This window comes from Dreissena polymorpha, chromosome 13, assembly GCF_020536995.1.
Source record: "Dreissena polymorpha isolate Duluth1 chromosome 13, UMN_Dpol_1.0, whole genome shotgun sequence".
NCBI classification, from domain to species: Eukaryota; Metazoa; Mollusca; class Bivalvia; order Myida; family Dreissenidae; genus Dreissena; species Dreissena polymorpha.
The window spans coordinates 51,534,867-51,550,626 of NC_068367.1; the positions used below are offsets into that span (position 1 = coordinate 51,534,867).

General features: G+C 35.2%; 1 protein-coding gene across 2 annotated transcripts; it reads left to right on the forward strand.

The window, feature by feature from the left end:
• The first annotated feature begins 402 nt into the window (after positions 1–402).
• On the forward strand, positions 403–15,311 carry LOC127855447 (phospholipid scramblase 2-like). 2 transcript variants are annotated; one of them, XM_052391027.1, is made up of 12 exons: positions 403–542; positions 2,760–2,828; positions 5,413–5,550; positions 6,802–6,846; positions 7,211–7,345; positions 7,739–7,816; positions 9,341–9,417; positions 10,598–10,728; positions 11,432–11,540; positions 12,299–12,401; positions 12,675–12,733; positions 13,217–15,311. In XM_052391027.1, the coding sequence occupies exons 2-12, from the start codon at positions 2,819–2,821 to the stop codon at positions 13,265–13,267; spliced, it is 936 nt and encodes a 311-aa protein (XP_052246987.1). In that variant the 5' UTR covers positions 403–542; positions 2,760–2,818; the 3' UTR covers positions 13,268–15,311. The 2 variants fall into 2 exon arrangements, with proteins under 2 accessions (XP_052246987.1, XP_052246988.1); XM_052391028.1 differs by lacking the exon at positions 403–542 and adding an exon at positions 1,803–1,874.
• The last annotated feature ends 449 nt before the right edge of the window (positions 15,312–15,760 follow it).

Consider the following 15,760-nt stretch of genomic DNA (forward strand, 5'->3'; position numbering starts at 1 on the left):
GAATTCGCGTGGTCATTTAAATACGTTAAGCTTGTACAGTGTAAATTCCATTTTTATAATCCCTATCATGTTATAGCATGAAAAATAGTGTACCTGTGTAAATGTACATGTTTTCAGTTCATATTTATGTCTATTGGTCCTTAAGACTGTTTTAATCCGTTATTACAATGACTAGATTGAAAATAACGTTTTATAAATCAACACTGTATATAAAGAGTATGTATTTTATATAAAGCAATATTAGGTTAATTAAAACCAATCCGTCCCAACTCAAGATAGACATTCAAAAAATCTGATACATGATAGAAATTCAATAAAATTATTTAAAGAGTTTTGTATCGATTAGCGATTAGTTCAGGCATGTGCTAGTATTTGACGTGACGTCACGTTCACAATTGACACAAGGGGTTAATCAATACTTGATTGTGAATAAGTGGTTACATTTTGAAATTTGACCGTATTGGCGATTTCAAAATAGTTTTATTGATCATTCCGCCATGTACGTTGGGTTTTAGCCATTTGCATTGGATATTATATATCAGGTAGGTGCTTTATTTTTTATTATATTATTAAATCTTTATCAGTGAATTAAAATTAAATGTTGATATTACTTGAATTTAGTAGTGTATAGAATATTATTAAAAGGCAATGAAATAGAATTTTACATGAGCGATGAGTTTCATTAAACAATTTAATCGTGAAATACATCTTCACATAATGCACAAGTGCAATGCAATTCACCTGAATACCACCTTCCAATGACATATATTTCCACACTATCATAACGCACTCGTATAAACTGTTCAAAATTATAACAAAACGACCGCGTGTTAATACTCATTTGTATAATGCAATTGCCAACATCTTTAAGTTTTGCTATAAAGAAAAGAAGTTCGACGTGTGGTGTCTTTATTGTCAAAACGATAGTCGTAATCCTACGTGTATGTTTCAGCGTCATTCGAAAAGTTTTGAGAATTTCACTGGCTTGTTCGTTCGTTTATTTCAATATGAACCAATTGCCTTATGCTATTGTTTAAATTGAAATGAGCTATATCATTATATATTATTCTATAAAACTAAGGAAACTATCGTTACAAATTCAATAGAAGACGATTACATTTATTACATGTTTAAGGAAAGGTTTATGTTTAAAGTTCTGTTCTGTTTAATAATGATTGAAAGTTAACTGTTCCATAATGGTGTTAATTTGACAGCTTATTATTGACATAATTACTTTCCAATTTACCTATATACCGCGAGCGTAATAAATTTACGCATTGAAACTGAACAATAAAGGTCACATGGAGTGTACTTAATCTAGTAACACTGTAATGCGTTCTTTCGACATTTAAGCCCTGTCTTTTGAAATGTCTGATCATTGAGAAACCGTATACTTCAGTTGCGATTAGAATGACGTATATTTTATGATTGAATGAAATGCAAACATACAACAATCGATCAATGTCCACCAAAAGAATGTTGCAGACGTTTGTCGGAATTTACTTAAATAATCATTTACAAAAGTGTTAAAACAAATCTATGAATACATCGTCGATACAAATTCAGGAACTAAAGATAAAAGCGAACACTGTCACACAAACGTGATACCCGAATGCTGCACTCATAATACAATAATGATATAATGAAATAACTGTTATTTAGCTTACTTAACTGGTACGCGTTATAAATCATTGATACATTATTGACAATAGCAATGCACTGTCCCCGTGGCGATCAATACGTATACAATACCCGTTTAGCTCGCGCCCGGCTTCCTTTCGATATTGATCTATGAATAAGGCAAAAAAAGGCGTTTAATGCATTTGCGTGACGTGTCGTCCCAGATTAGGCGATGCGGACTATACAATCGTCTGGTATGTCACTTTGCACACATTCATCGTGGTTATTATAAAGATAAAATTTGAGACCCGTTTATTAACAAGTCAGTAAAAATGATGTTTGGAAAATATGATAAAACAATACCATGTACGACTAATATGACATGTATGCAAAGATCAGCACATCAAGTACAAATGTTCCAACAAATAAATATGAAACGGCAAAGGTACTTGGCCTAAAAAATCTTTTCGTTTTGACAATATGAATAACAAATGACATAAACAATTAGTTTATTTGTTCACATGATGACGATTATGCTAATAATAATGATATTGATTTTGATATAGTGCTGGTTTAATGTGGATGATAATAATAATGGTAGTGTTTGTGGTTATGATGATTATAACAATGATTAAAGTGCTGCTGCTGCTGCTGCTGCTTCTGATGATGATGATGATGATGATGATGATGATGATGATGATGATGATGATGATGATGATGATGATGATGATCATGATGATGATGATGATGATGATGATGATGATGATGATGATGATGATGATGATGATGATGATGATGATGATGATGATGATGATGATGGTGATGATGATGATGATGATGATGATGATACAAATTTTGAATTCGTCTATTGTCTCGTCATCAAATGTCTATAGAATTATGCAAAAAATCTAATCCTATTTCAATATTTTCACTACTATCAAATAATTCCCTATTGACATTTCATCCTTCAAATGTTATTATAATAATACAGAACCGGACCGATCAGAAAGTTTATTTATAACTAAAGCATATACAGCTCATCGTCAAATACATACAGGCAATAAGGTAACAATAACCACGTACAAGGAAATGGGCCATAGTTACGGGTTTGTTTATCTCAGTTTGTTTACCTTTTACAGGTCTGATCAATCGATTTTGCTTAATACGTGCGTACTGAAGACACCCACTGAATACAGCTATGTCGAAAGGTATGTAGTTTTTTATGATTTTATTATTGTATTGACTTTGTACATGTGAACTGTGAATTCAACGAAAGTTTGTGCGTAAGCATTGGTAATCTGTTTTTACAATTTTGAGGTTCGTGATTAACAAAAGGGAAATGTTAACTGTTAAGATATCGGTCATATTGATCTGTTTAAAGCGAAAACATACGGACATTAGCATTGCAGCAATGGAATTCCATAGGCATGACTGATTGATTACATAAGCTTGTAATTGATATACATATATTTGTATTAAACGATAACCCTTCAAAATATAGCATTGTTGATGTTTGACATGTTCATCCTATAATGTTTCGAACATTAAAGCGGAACTAAGCGTCCCTGATTAGCCTTCGCGGACTGCACAAGCTTTTCTGGGACGACACTTTTTTACATGCATTAGAACCGGTTTTCACAAAGCGCGTCTCATACTTTTATAATGTTTCAATTAAAGGGACACGGGTCGCTTTTAGTTTTGTCGTACATAATAAAACATGTGTTGATATTTTGCAATAGTTCTAAATACACAGTAAACCTCGGCGAGTAAACGCGCTTTCTCTGACAATGTTGTGATACAATTTTAACATCTATAAGAGTTCCAGTGGTTCTTTTCCCAAATGTTGAAGTGTTCATAACATAACGGCCATATAAATAAGTATTACACAAGTTAATTGCTTACGGAATCATCTTGTAAAACACCTAAGATGCATTATGAAGTCTCTTAAACGTCTATTGGTGATATACATTGCTGTTTAAAAATAACCATAGTTATGGGAAAACTTGCGTTATATATGTGCGCAAAGTTTCGTTTAAAGGAAGCATCTTGTAAAAGAAAATCCAATGTATGCAGGAAATTGTCGTCCCTGATTAGCATGTGCGGCATGCACATGATTACATGAGATGGCATTTTACAGCGAAGCTCAACTATTATCAATATGGGCATTTAGTTCAACGTATTAAACGATTTTCATTGCATTTAGTACAAAGTGTTAAAAGAATGGTCATTGCAGCTAAAATGCCGGTCGAGCTTATCATTACTTTATGTTATGGCGCGCAAAAGGCGACGAAACTTAAACATCTGCTACAGCAGAAAAAAATGCTGCTCGAGCAGTATCTAGATGCTGCTCGACCATCAAAATTCCTGCCCGAGCAGCATTTTTCTGCTGCAGCAGAAAAATCCTGCTCTACCAGCATTTATTTTTAAGCCTTTGAACCCGTCAGCCAATCAAATTTGAGCTTATGAACGGACGACATAAGCTACCTCTACAGAAGCGAAATAGAACTGACAATAACTTAAGAAAAACTGCAATAAACTCATAATCTGTGTTTTAATCAATTATTATTTAATTCACATCCTTTTTCGTAGTTGTTCATAAAAAATAATTAAGCTTTAAAATCTATAAGGCATTTGGAACATGCAAATTTGTTTTATCAATTGCTCCAACGTAACATGATTTATGCCTATGTGTAATCTGATTCTGAGTGGCTGATGCCAAAATCTAAAAAAAATGCTGGTCGAGCAGGATTTTTCTGCTGCAGCAGGACAAATGCTAGATAATGCTCGAGCAGCATTTTTTATCTGCTGCAGCAGAAGTTAAAGTTTCGATCCATTTGGTGCGCCATAATATGTAATGAGCGGTTCCACTGAATGTGCATCGATAAACTAAAATTGCAGCAGATACCGGTAAGCCTAAATGGAGACAATAATGCTGATATACCAATATAACAACAAAAATAGAATCTGCAGTAAGATGGTAGTTACTGTAGTTACATTTATGTATTCTTTTGTTGCCTTTTTTTTTGGGGGGGGGGGGGGGGCGGTACATTCGCATTATTATATAACACATGCACATCACTATCCCCTCACTATGATGTAGTCAATGAGTTGCTGTAAATTCTTGTTTTGTAAAAAACACATTTTCCAAAAAATACGTAGCTAATAGTATAGTATTGAGAAGTTTTGACGTAAACTGTTTCAGAGTACGGTAATGGTACAACACTTTGGAAGGTCATGCACAAGTTCATTATTCGACAAAGCATAAGTTTCTTTTCTAAACTTTTTCACTGGAATGAAATGTTAATTTAAGGATTGCGCCGACATGTTTGAAAATAATATTCTGATAAAATCCCAACTGAAAAATTGATAATGCTAAAATTTAAAGTTCGCGAAAATTAATATGGTGTGAAAAGGAAGCTTTCTTTTTGTGTGTGCGTTATGTACAATTGTTGTTTGCACATGCTTTTGTATATTGTGTCACTCACTTTATGAGATGCGATATCCGAATATGGACTGGAATGATTAGCAAGTACAATCAGGGACACAACTTTCCGCTTTGTGTGCAATTTCGAATCCTTAAATAAAATAACGCGGAAAGTGCTGTGTTTTGTTCTGCTTCTATCGAAATACAATAGTAAAATCCCTTAAGCGAAATACAAAGTAAATGTAAACGAATGAATTACAACAAAAATACTTGATCCGTTGAATGAAGAATATATTTGACCCTTTTTTTTAAATTAACATCCACTTATTATGCGTTTGATTTTTAAACTCACCAATTGCTGTTTCCAGTTGGTCAGGCACCCACCGGCCCTCCCCCTCCTCAGGGATACGTGGCTGCAGCGCAGCCAGGGTATGGACAGTACGGTCAACCCGGCTATGGGCAACCGGTCATGGGTCAACCCGGCTATGGACAACCCGGTGCACATGGTAAGAACTGACCATAGTATTTAGAGACAATTGTATACCCCCGGATTGAATGATCGGGGGTATATTGTTTTTAGCCTGTCCGTCTGTCTTCCTGTCATTGTATGTGCCTGTCATTGTATGTGTCACAAAACTTAAACCTTGGTCTTAACTTTTGCAATATTGAAGATAGCAACTTGATATTTGGCATGCATGTGTATCCCATGCATATTTTGAGTGGTGAAAGGTAAAGGTCATCCTTCAAGGTCAAAGGTCAAATATATGGCTTCAAAGCGGCGCATTCGGGGGCATTGTGTTTCTGACAAACACATCTCTTGTTTGTGACATGTTTTTACTTACGAATACTTTTGATGTTCGTAATCATATGCATAGGTATGTATTGCTTGCAACCACGAAAATTTGGTTTATAAGAGTAAGATCTGATAAATGTGTTCGGATTAAATATAAAATGGACCTATTTAACACAAAATTTAAGTCGAATTATTACCGACGAACATGATCGGCGTACTGTTTTGCTCCATCATACATAATAATCTTCTTATGGTTTTGGTCTGAATGTGCTCGCAATTGAACTTAGTGTTTTTAAAATCAGTTTATTAAAACAAAAAAAGTAGAAAATAAACGAAATTATAAGGCTTATTGAACCGCTATCGAGTCCATCTCCTTGGTTACCGCTATCGAGTCCATCTCCTTGGTTAATCTAGTACGCGGTGTCTTTGGGGGAGATATTAGGAAAGCTCACACAGTGGGGATTGAACGCGTGATCTCCAGGTCGCAAGGCGGACACCTTTGTCCACTACACCACGGCGACCGTATCATGCTTAAAGCACTGCAATAGACATGCACTTTAAATGCAGACGAATGAATAACAAGAATTGTAGATAATTGCAAACAATAAATGCGTTTTTGATCTTATTAAAATACTTCATCCGTTGAATAAAAAATGTAAATGGCCGTTTATTAACGCTTGCCACTGGGAACACTTAATGCATGTGTGCTGGTGTCGTCCCATGGAAGCCTGTGCAGCCCGCAAACACTTTTCAGACACGACACTTTCCGCTTTTATCAAATGTTTTGTTTAATGTTTAAATTAAATCTCTTAAACGAAAATCCTGTCAATGCGGAGCACAGTCTTATTTGGGACGACACTTTGTGAACAATCAATAATAAAGCCCGTTTATAAAGATCGCGGTTTATATAGATATAGCACTTGATGATGGTGTGTTATTTGTACGCGCCTCTTGTTGCTTTCAGCTGGCCACGCCGTGCATGGACAGCAAGTCATCTTGGGTCAGCCCGGTGAGAATTGATCTTAGTATTAAGAGAAAGAATTGGCGTTGATATGCTTCTTTGATTATGGAGATGATGTAAAAACACTCAACGATTATAATTATGTACGGTGTTTTATTGTAGACAAAGGGTATACCTGTTTATATAAATGAGTCTCGTTCTCGGAAGCTAATGCACATGGGCAACGTGACTCTTTCCGTATAAACTGCATTTTTGTTTAGAAGAGATTTCCTACAAAATAATTATTGCTTAAAAGCGGAAAGTGTCGTCCCTGAGTAGCCTGCGCGGATTGCTCAAGCTATTGTGGGATATCACTTTACGCACATATATTTAGCCCAGTTATCAAAGAGCTTGGAAACTGTGTCTTTTTTAGGTATGCCAATGGCCCATCCCGCGCCAGTAGTGTGGATGCCTATGCCAGCCGGGATCCCAGGGTGCCCCCAGGGCCTTGAGTACCTCGCACAGATTGATCAGATACTCGTGAAGCAAAAGATCGACATGTTTGAGAGTGAGTCTCTCCATCATAGAACTGATTTGGCAAGACACAGCAAAGATTCACATAACCTTTATAGAATTATCTTAGCCCTATTGTTTACACTTCAACATCCAAAGTCATACGTTTAAATGGCATTTAATAGCGACCAAATACTTGAGAAAGGTACTGTAAAATCAATTACCTGATATGTTCGTCTGCATGAAATTTCGTAGTTTTTTTCAAAAATGACTTAATCGTGGACACGTAGGTTCATGGATTTCTGATATTGGGAAAAAAGAGAAATTTGCATAGGAAATTTGTCGATGTGTTTGTGGTACATTCGTGGACCAACAAAACAACGAAAACATTAATGTGACTCAAATAAAATTTTATTATGGTAACGTGTTTTTGTTCTATTATTGTCAGTGTTTACTGGGTGGGAACAAAAGAACAAGTACAAGCTGTTGAACAGCGTTGGGCAGCAAGTATACTCTGCGAAAGAAGGTCAGTTTTTACTATCTTGATATAGTCGTTCATATAACACATCTTTCATAATATTTGTTTCATCGTTTTTGAAGCAAATGTTGCTACCATAAATGCAACATATATGTATATGTTTATTTATAAGACACGCATTTCTAGAATAGTGAACGATCTTTTTTTAGCTCGCATGAGCATAACACGCTCATCATGAGCTATTGAGATACCATGATGTCCATATACCATGATGTCCATATACCATGATGTCCATATACCATGATGTCCAGATACCATGATGTCCATATACCATGATGTCCGTCGTCCGTCTGTCAGTCCGATCACAAAAAATGCTTCCTCCTTCGCCGCTTTGCATATGGTACAGAGGTGTTAAATTTGATAGTAGTGTTTACAATGTCTGATCAAATAATTCCCCATGGGGTGAAAACTGTTCTTTGCACTGGTGTATCGAGTTTTACATAGACCAGTACAGGAAAACTTAATCTTCTTGTCTGAAATCACAAAGCCCGTGACATTAATGTTTGGTATGATACATCATCTAGAGTACATCTACAAAGTATGCTCTTAGGATCTACACAGGTCCCATCCCGGGGGTCACATGTTAACTTTATTGATATTCGGAAAACCTTTGCAAACATTCTTGTTTGAAACCCCGAAGCACATGTCTGTCATATTTGGATAATGTATCATCTAAAGTTTCTGTTCAAAGATTGTTCAAAACTGGCCTCAGCCCGTGGGTCACACTTTTTTTTCAATATATACCTTACATAGGCTTACATAGCGAATAGCTTGAAACATCATTTTTGTTTGAAATCCCAGTGTTTCTATAAGTATGTCTCTGTAATAAAAAAAGTGACCATTCAAATGTTGATCGCCAATGTAACATTGGCGTCAATAGGGAAAACATTGAAAACCTTAATGCGATTAAGCCCAGTTTATCCATATTTAGTAATTTGCATAATCTATAGGGTTTTTTTTGTCTATTTTTATTTAGTAAATCTCATTCTAAAGGGGTCATAAAGGCATTTAAAAAATTAGAAAAAAAACGTCAATAAAATGAAAGGCTTTGATGGGTAAATATAGGTTGATAACATCGTATATTGATCGTCTATTGAGTAGGTGCAATGTATTCCACTGTTGTAAAAAGCGGTCCATATGGGTCACTAGATTTGTACATCTGAGCTACAGTTTCTCAGGTGAGCTTTCAATAGTCATTGTTAATTGCTTAGTCATCTTTATCTTGTTTGTTCAAATGTTTATCTTACAGTGGTCATTGTTTTTAACCCATTTATGCCTAGCGTCTAGAAAAAAGGCCTTGGTAAACAGCATTGACCCAGATGAGACGCCGTATTATGCGACGTCTCTTATGGGTCTGCGCTGTTTGCTTGTAGGAAATTCTGTAATAAATATTCTAAAAATAGAAATAAATATACTAGACATCCCTTATTTTGGAAATAAATTGGTCTTATTTAGAAGGACGGGAGAGTCCACTAGGCATAAATGGGTTAAATAATGTTTTACATGTTTCAGAGTCCGGCGCCTGTGAAAGGCAGTGTTGCCAATCCAACAGGGGGTTTACTATGCACATCACAGACAATGCAGACAAGGTAAGCCACACAACAAACTTTATATATGGGCAGTGTTGTTGGAAAACTGACCATAATGCATGTGCGTCAAGTGTCGTCCCAGAATAGCCTGTGAGGTCCACAAAGACTTATATGGGGAAAACGCGCTCCGCCCTTACTGGATTTTCGTTTAGAAGAAACATTCTTAAAACTAAAAACACCGTTAAAGCGGAAATTTCCGTCCCTGCGGACTACACAGGCTAATATGGACGACACTTACCGCACATGCATTAAATCCCGTTTTCCAAGGACGGGGCTCATAATATTGCAGAAAATCATTGCTTAAAGCATTAATAAAATGACAGTTAACCCGACATTATGAGCGAATGTTATTATAAAATATAAAAACAAATACAAACACGAAATGATTGTTTTTTCGCAAACTGAATTTTCTACCTCGATTCCAGGAGAAAAGAACAGTGAATGCAATATGGTTAAGATAATTTACCCTACAGCTCTTTTATTTATTTTTTGTTTTAGGTTATATTTGTTGAACACATTTAATCGTCCAGCAATATAACTCAATTATTATATAAGATATGCCAAAGAATAAGAATGGCCAAACTATTTATCGGTGCGTATTATAATGATGATTAGAATTTTGATTATAGTGTTTCCGTTATTGCAAATTTTGTCTTCCTATACTTTTTACAATGTGTATATTTCTAAATAAAAGAAGTTCGTGTTACAAACAGTTTAACTAAAATATTACATTGTATAACTGATATTCCCAGTTCCAGACCTGCACCAAACCCATAGAACACTGCACACTTTAATATTATCATGTCTATAGCTTTTGACTATTACTATTACAAACAACTTTGAACACGAATATCAAAATAAAACACACAAAATGAATGAGGCACTGTATGAAGTGTTGTTAAGGTTCTTTATAATTATAAGTTGAGCGTCTTTCCGGGACACGAAGCTTAATACATTTGTATAAAGTGTCTTCTCATTTTAGCTTGTGCAGTCGGCACAGGCTAGTCAGGGACGAAACCCCTCGCTTTTATTGAAATTTTCGTTAAACGGAAGTCTTTTTTAAATGAAAATCCGCCTTAGGCGGAATGTGTCGTCCCTGATTATCTTGTGCGGATTCCACATGCTAATCTGGGATGATACTTTACGCAAATGCATTACGCCCAGTTTTCCTATTTTGCAGGAAGTGATCAGGTTAGAGCGGGAGTTCCGTTGCTGGAAGGACTCTTGCTGGTTCGCATGCTGCAGCTGCTGCGCCCATCTGATCAAAGTAGAGGCGCCCGTGGGAACGACAGTGGGATATGTGAAACAAAAGTGAGCGTCAGATGTCATGGGAACATAATTATGTTTATTAGGATTAATATGTGAAATATATGCAAGTGACATACATTATAATATATAATATAATATATAAAATATAATATAAATATTATTAAAAATGTATGTATGAGATGAGTCAAAACGGATTAAGCCGTAAGGATAACTAAATGAAATTTTGAAAATTGTTTGCTTGCCATAACACACGTTTTGTTATACATTTTGGAAACATGAGGCAGATAAGTCTTTTAGTGTAAGACAGCTCATAAAGACGAAAAGCAATGGTGCACAGGCGAGTAGTTATTATGACGTGATCTCTGTGTTAATAGCTATGTTGATTAGTTTATTATACGTGTATATGTGCGTGTTTGCGTTTGTTCGCGCGGGCATGTTTATTGTTTTGTTTTGTGTGTGTGTGTTTTTCATTTTGCTCTGTTTTCTTTTTGTTTATATCTTGTGAAAATATAATGTCCTTATGTACCTCATTTAGATTAAAATAAACACATACCTACCTAGTCTATAACGTCAAAAAATCTTTTAATGACTAATTGTATATAAAGATGTATTTGTGTGTTTGATGCTAGAGCAAAGCAATCAGTTTAATCGAACAAAACTAGAAAACAACATGTGACGCATGATGTAAGAACGCTTTTTGACATGTCAGAACTCAATGTAACTCGTTCCCAATTTTTCCGCACAGGTGCAGTCCGTTTCCTCCAAAGTTCGCCATTCTGGACGATGACAAAGACGAGGTACTCTCCATTGAAGGGCCTTGCTGCATCATTCCGTGTACTGACGTGGAGTTCAAGGTCATTGTTCTTTCGATTTTTAAAATCAAGGTCATTTATCTAACGATCTTTTGATTGCAATGTCAACATATCAGCCTTGTGAATTCAAGGTCACTTCTATCGAGTTTTGTTTTCATGGTTATTTTTCTATCGGCCTTGTGAATTTAATGTCATTTTTTGTCGACCATGTAAATTCAATGTAATTATCTATCAACCTAGTGAAATTTCCAAGGAATTGTGAATTCAGAGTCATTTCTATCTGTCTTGTGAATTTAATGTAATTTTCATATCGATCTTATGAAATGCTTTCCTATCGACCTTTCGTCCATCAACTCTTCTTTTACGTTTTTTTTAATCTGAGTACAACAATAATCTTTCACAACAAGATTGTTTATTCTTCACATCAGTGTAATACATATTAAATTATTGTTTATAATAAACATTTCCATATGTGTACCAGGATAAGATAAAACATTTTAACACACTTTATTTCCTAAAACCAATATATACTGTTAAACCATTTCTATTCGTCGACACGAAATGCCGTGGTGTAACTCGTAAAAAATAGTGTGTTTTTATATAAACTTAAATTAAAGTGTTATTGATTGTGTCAAGCCTTTTGTAATTTATTATGAGTAAATGCATTAAGCAGTTTTACAATCGATAATACAAAAATGCTTTATTTGTGTTTATTACTAACGTGCACAAGGGCCTAAAACAATTGCTAGCGTGTGTCATTCGTCTGTTTCGGTCTCATACATTCATTATGACCATTGCAGGTGATCTCGCCCAAGAATGGCGCCGAGGTCGGGAAGGTCACGAAGCAGTGGTCGGGAATGGCCAGGGAATTATTTACTGACGCGGACAACTTCGGCATCTCATGTAATCTTTCACTGTGTTTCTTAATTGAGCCTAAATCTGAAAGAAAAATGGGGCTTAATGCATTGGTGCAAGATTTGCCATTGCAGTCGGTATGGGCTCATCAGGGACGAAACTTTCCGCTTATAGTCGGTTTTCGTTTTAAGTAGGCCTTTTCTTGGCAAAAATCAAATTTGACGTAATTGTATGTGATAAATCTAACTTACTACGATATATGTTTCATTAATGAAATTCACTATGCACATTTCGTTTTAATCAGTTAATTTTCTATTACAGTTCCCATGGATTTGGACGTCAAAATGAAGGCAACTATGCTTGGGGCGTGTTTCCTGATTGTAAGTACAACCGCGCTCTGGGCAAACCAGGCTTAACATATTACATAAGTTTTCGTCCCAGATTAGCCTGTTAAGTCCGCACACGCTAATCAGTGACAATACTTTCCGACTGAACTGTTTTTTCGTTTAGAAACGAAACAAAAATCATAAAAGCACAAAGTGTTGTCCCCTATTAGCCTGTGGGAACCGCATAGTCTAATCTGGGACGGTACTTTATACACATGCTTGAAGTCCGGCTTACCAAAGAGCGTGGCTCAAATACAAAAAAATAAATGAAACAATAACGATGTGACAGTGAAAATGTTAATCTGAATGACTAGCATATTACATTATATTGATTATTGTGTCACTCAGGTCATATTACGGAAGTAAACTTTTATATTTTGTTTAATTTGTTTTGGGAAAAAAACACAGTTCTTTAATTCAATGATCATTTATTATTCGCTTCACTGCTATTTTTCTTTCTTGTTCTTTGTTTTGTAGGATTTCATGTACTTCGAGACGAACTCCAACGACAACCACCACCACTTTTAGAGCCCCGAATCTTGGAGGAAAACAGGGTTTACTTCATGTGTCTAAAGTACGGTCACGTATAAGCCTGTGCTGTCCGCACAGGTTAATCAGGGACCACACATTCCGCATTTATGACATTGTTTGTTAAAAGAAAGTATCTTCTTGGCGAAAATCAAGTTTAGCGGGAAATCGTCGTCCCTGATACGCCTCTGCGAACTACACAGGCTAATTTAGAACGATACTTTTCGCACAAACATTAAACCTCATTATCCTGAGCGCGGCTCATGTGCGAGCAGAGTCAACATTCGCAACAGGAACAGGATCCATACTATCGGCAAAAAACTGATACCAGCATACAACACTGAGTCTTCAATCGCCAAGTGTCGTTTAAAATAAAATCCGTGAAAATACTGAGTTTTCATGAATTCTTGTCGTTAAATAGTTCTGTCTCTTTCAGTGTTTTATTTTGAAATCTTATTTAAAAAGTAACATTTAGTGTACGTTGTCATTTCATTATTTCATACATTGTAGGATAGAATGACAATACAAAGCAAACTGTGATAAAATTGTTGAACACTTTACACTTCTATACAGGTTCTGTTTGATGTAATATTGTAAAATATGACAATCTTTTAAACAGCCCTCGTAACGGGCAACGTATTATAACTTTTTTTTGTTAACTTAAAAGATATAAAGCAATAATAACATATCGATTGTTTAACTTTAAATATGTTTTTTAATCATCAATTACTGCAATTCGTATGTGTATTGTTAGAATGTTTTATTGTATTTTTATCGCTACAGAAATAGTACACAACAACATTTAGTTCTGTAACGTATAGTTTTATTTCATAAAACGACTGTTCGAGCAGGAATCGACGTCCTGTTTTGCATGGTTAATCTTTACATCATCTAAAACTCCATGTAGTTAGGTCAGAGATTTGCAGTAGCGTCTGAGATATTATGGGTCGCGTTCTGAGAAAACTGGGCATAATGCATGTGCGTAAATTGTCGTCGCAGATTAGCCTGTGCAGTCCGCACAAGCTAATCAGGGACGACACTTTCCGCTTTTATGACATTTTTCGTTTAAATGAAGTCTCTTCTTAGCAAAAATCCAATTTAGGCGGAAAGTGTCGTCCCTGATTAGCCTGTGTGGACTTTACGCACATGCATTATGCCCAGTTTTCTCAGAACACGACTCTTATGTTAACATAAATAACCATACCGACAATATAACGTTGTGACGTTAGTGTGCTTATGAAATCACTTGTACTTGTACAATACATTGTTGTTGTTTTCTAATATTGAAATACTATGTTTGAGTTTCTTCGTGTTTGACCAGATTTATATGCGACATAAACATATTTTATATAAACAAAGTAAATATAATCAGCATAATTAATTTATAACTCGTTGTATTTTCAAATGCTTTTTTTGCTTCATGGTTAGAGTGTATAAACATATCAAGATTCCATTTATACGTGATGACCAAAAGCATATAACATCTCATTCGTATCACCACCTTTTATAATAACTAAGAAACGGACCAGCCTCAGCTACTTTGAGTATGAGGTAACGGATACAGATATAAAATAAAGATACTAATAATATGACTTGCAAATTATAGAAGTATTCATTAACCCATTTATACCTAGTGGACTCTCCCATTCTTCTGAATTGCATCAATTTATTTCCAAAATTAGGGATGTCTAGTATATTTATTTCTATATTTAGAATATTTCTTACAGAAATTCCTTTAAGCAAACAGCACAGACCTTGATGAGAAGCTGCATCATGCGGCGTCTCATCTGGGTCTACGCTGTGTGCCAAGGCCTTTTTCTAGACGCTAGGCATAAATGGGTTAACACTGTATTCGGTCTTAAATGATTAACTTGTTTTTATTTATTATTACTCAATATGTGTATGAAACGTTTATGTACGAAACACCTTCCATATAATCGTGCGATATGTTGAACGATAATTTTGTCTGTCCACTTGTCGGATGTGCTATTATTTTGTACACGTTTGTTTTTCCATTTTTGTCGAAATAAACATTATAATTGTATTGTACCTTTCGTTGCGTTTTCATTTTTTAGGATTTATTTTGCAAAGCTCTAAAATATTAAATGATTTACTCCCGATTGTGTTGGTTCCAGTCACAATAGTATTCCCAACGTCCGCGACGATATTTGACTAGAACCAGCATACCTAAATCATATTGTATGTGAGAGCATGGAATGACAACTCTGTGTGGAGATTGCAATAATGTATGTAAAGAAAGTTCAAATCAGGAGCCTATATATTTGAAAGCAAGTCAAAGCGGCTACAAGTTAAAATAGCATTTAATTGTTTTTTTTTAATGATTATTTCTTTAAATTTCAATATATTCATTGTGTTAAAACACTTAATAATCCTAATAATATATTATGTTGTCAATTTTTAGTCCATTGGTTTTAGCCAATGCTAAAATAAATATTTAATTAACAAGTCTTCTTAAATCATTTTTCACTGTGG

Excerpts from the sequence above, each read along its gene's own strand:
- LOC127855447 (XM_052391027.1), top strand. Across the intron at positions 5,551-6,801 it reads TGGACAACCCGGTGCACATG|CTGGCCACGCCGTGCATGGA; the intron begins GTAAGAACTGAC and ends TGTTGCTTTCAG. Across the intron at positions 12,734-13,216 it reads TTGGGGCGTGTTTCCTGATT|GATTTCATGTACTTCGAGAC; the intron begins GTAAGTACAACC and ends TTTGTTTTGTAG.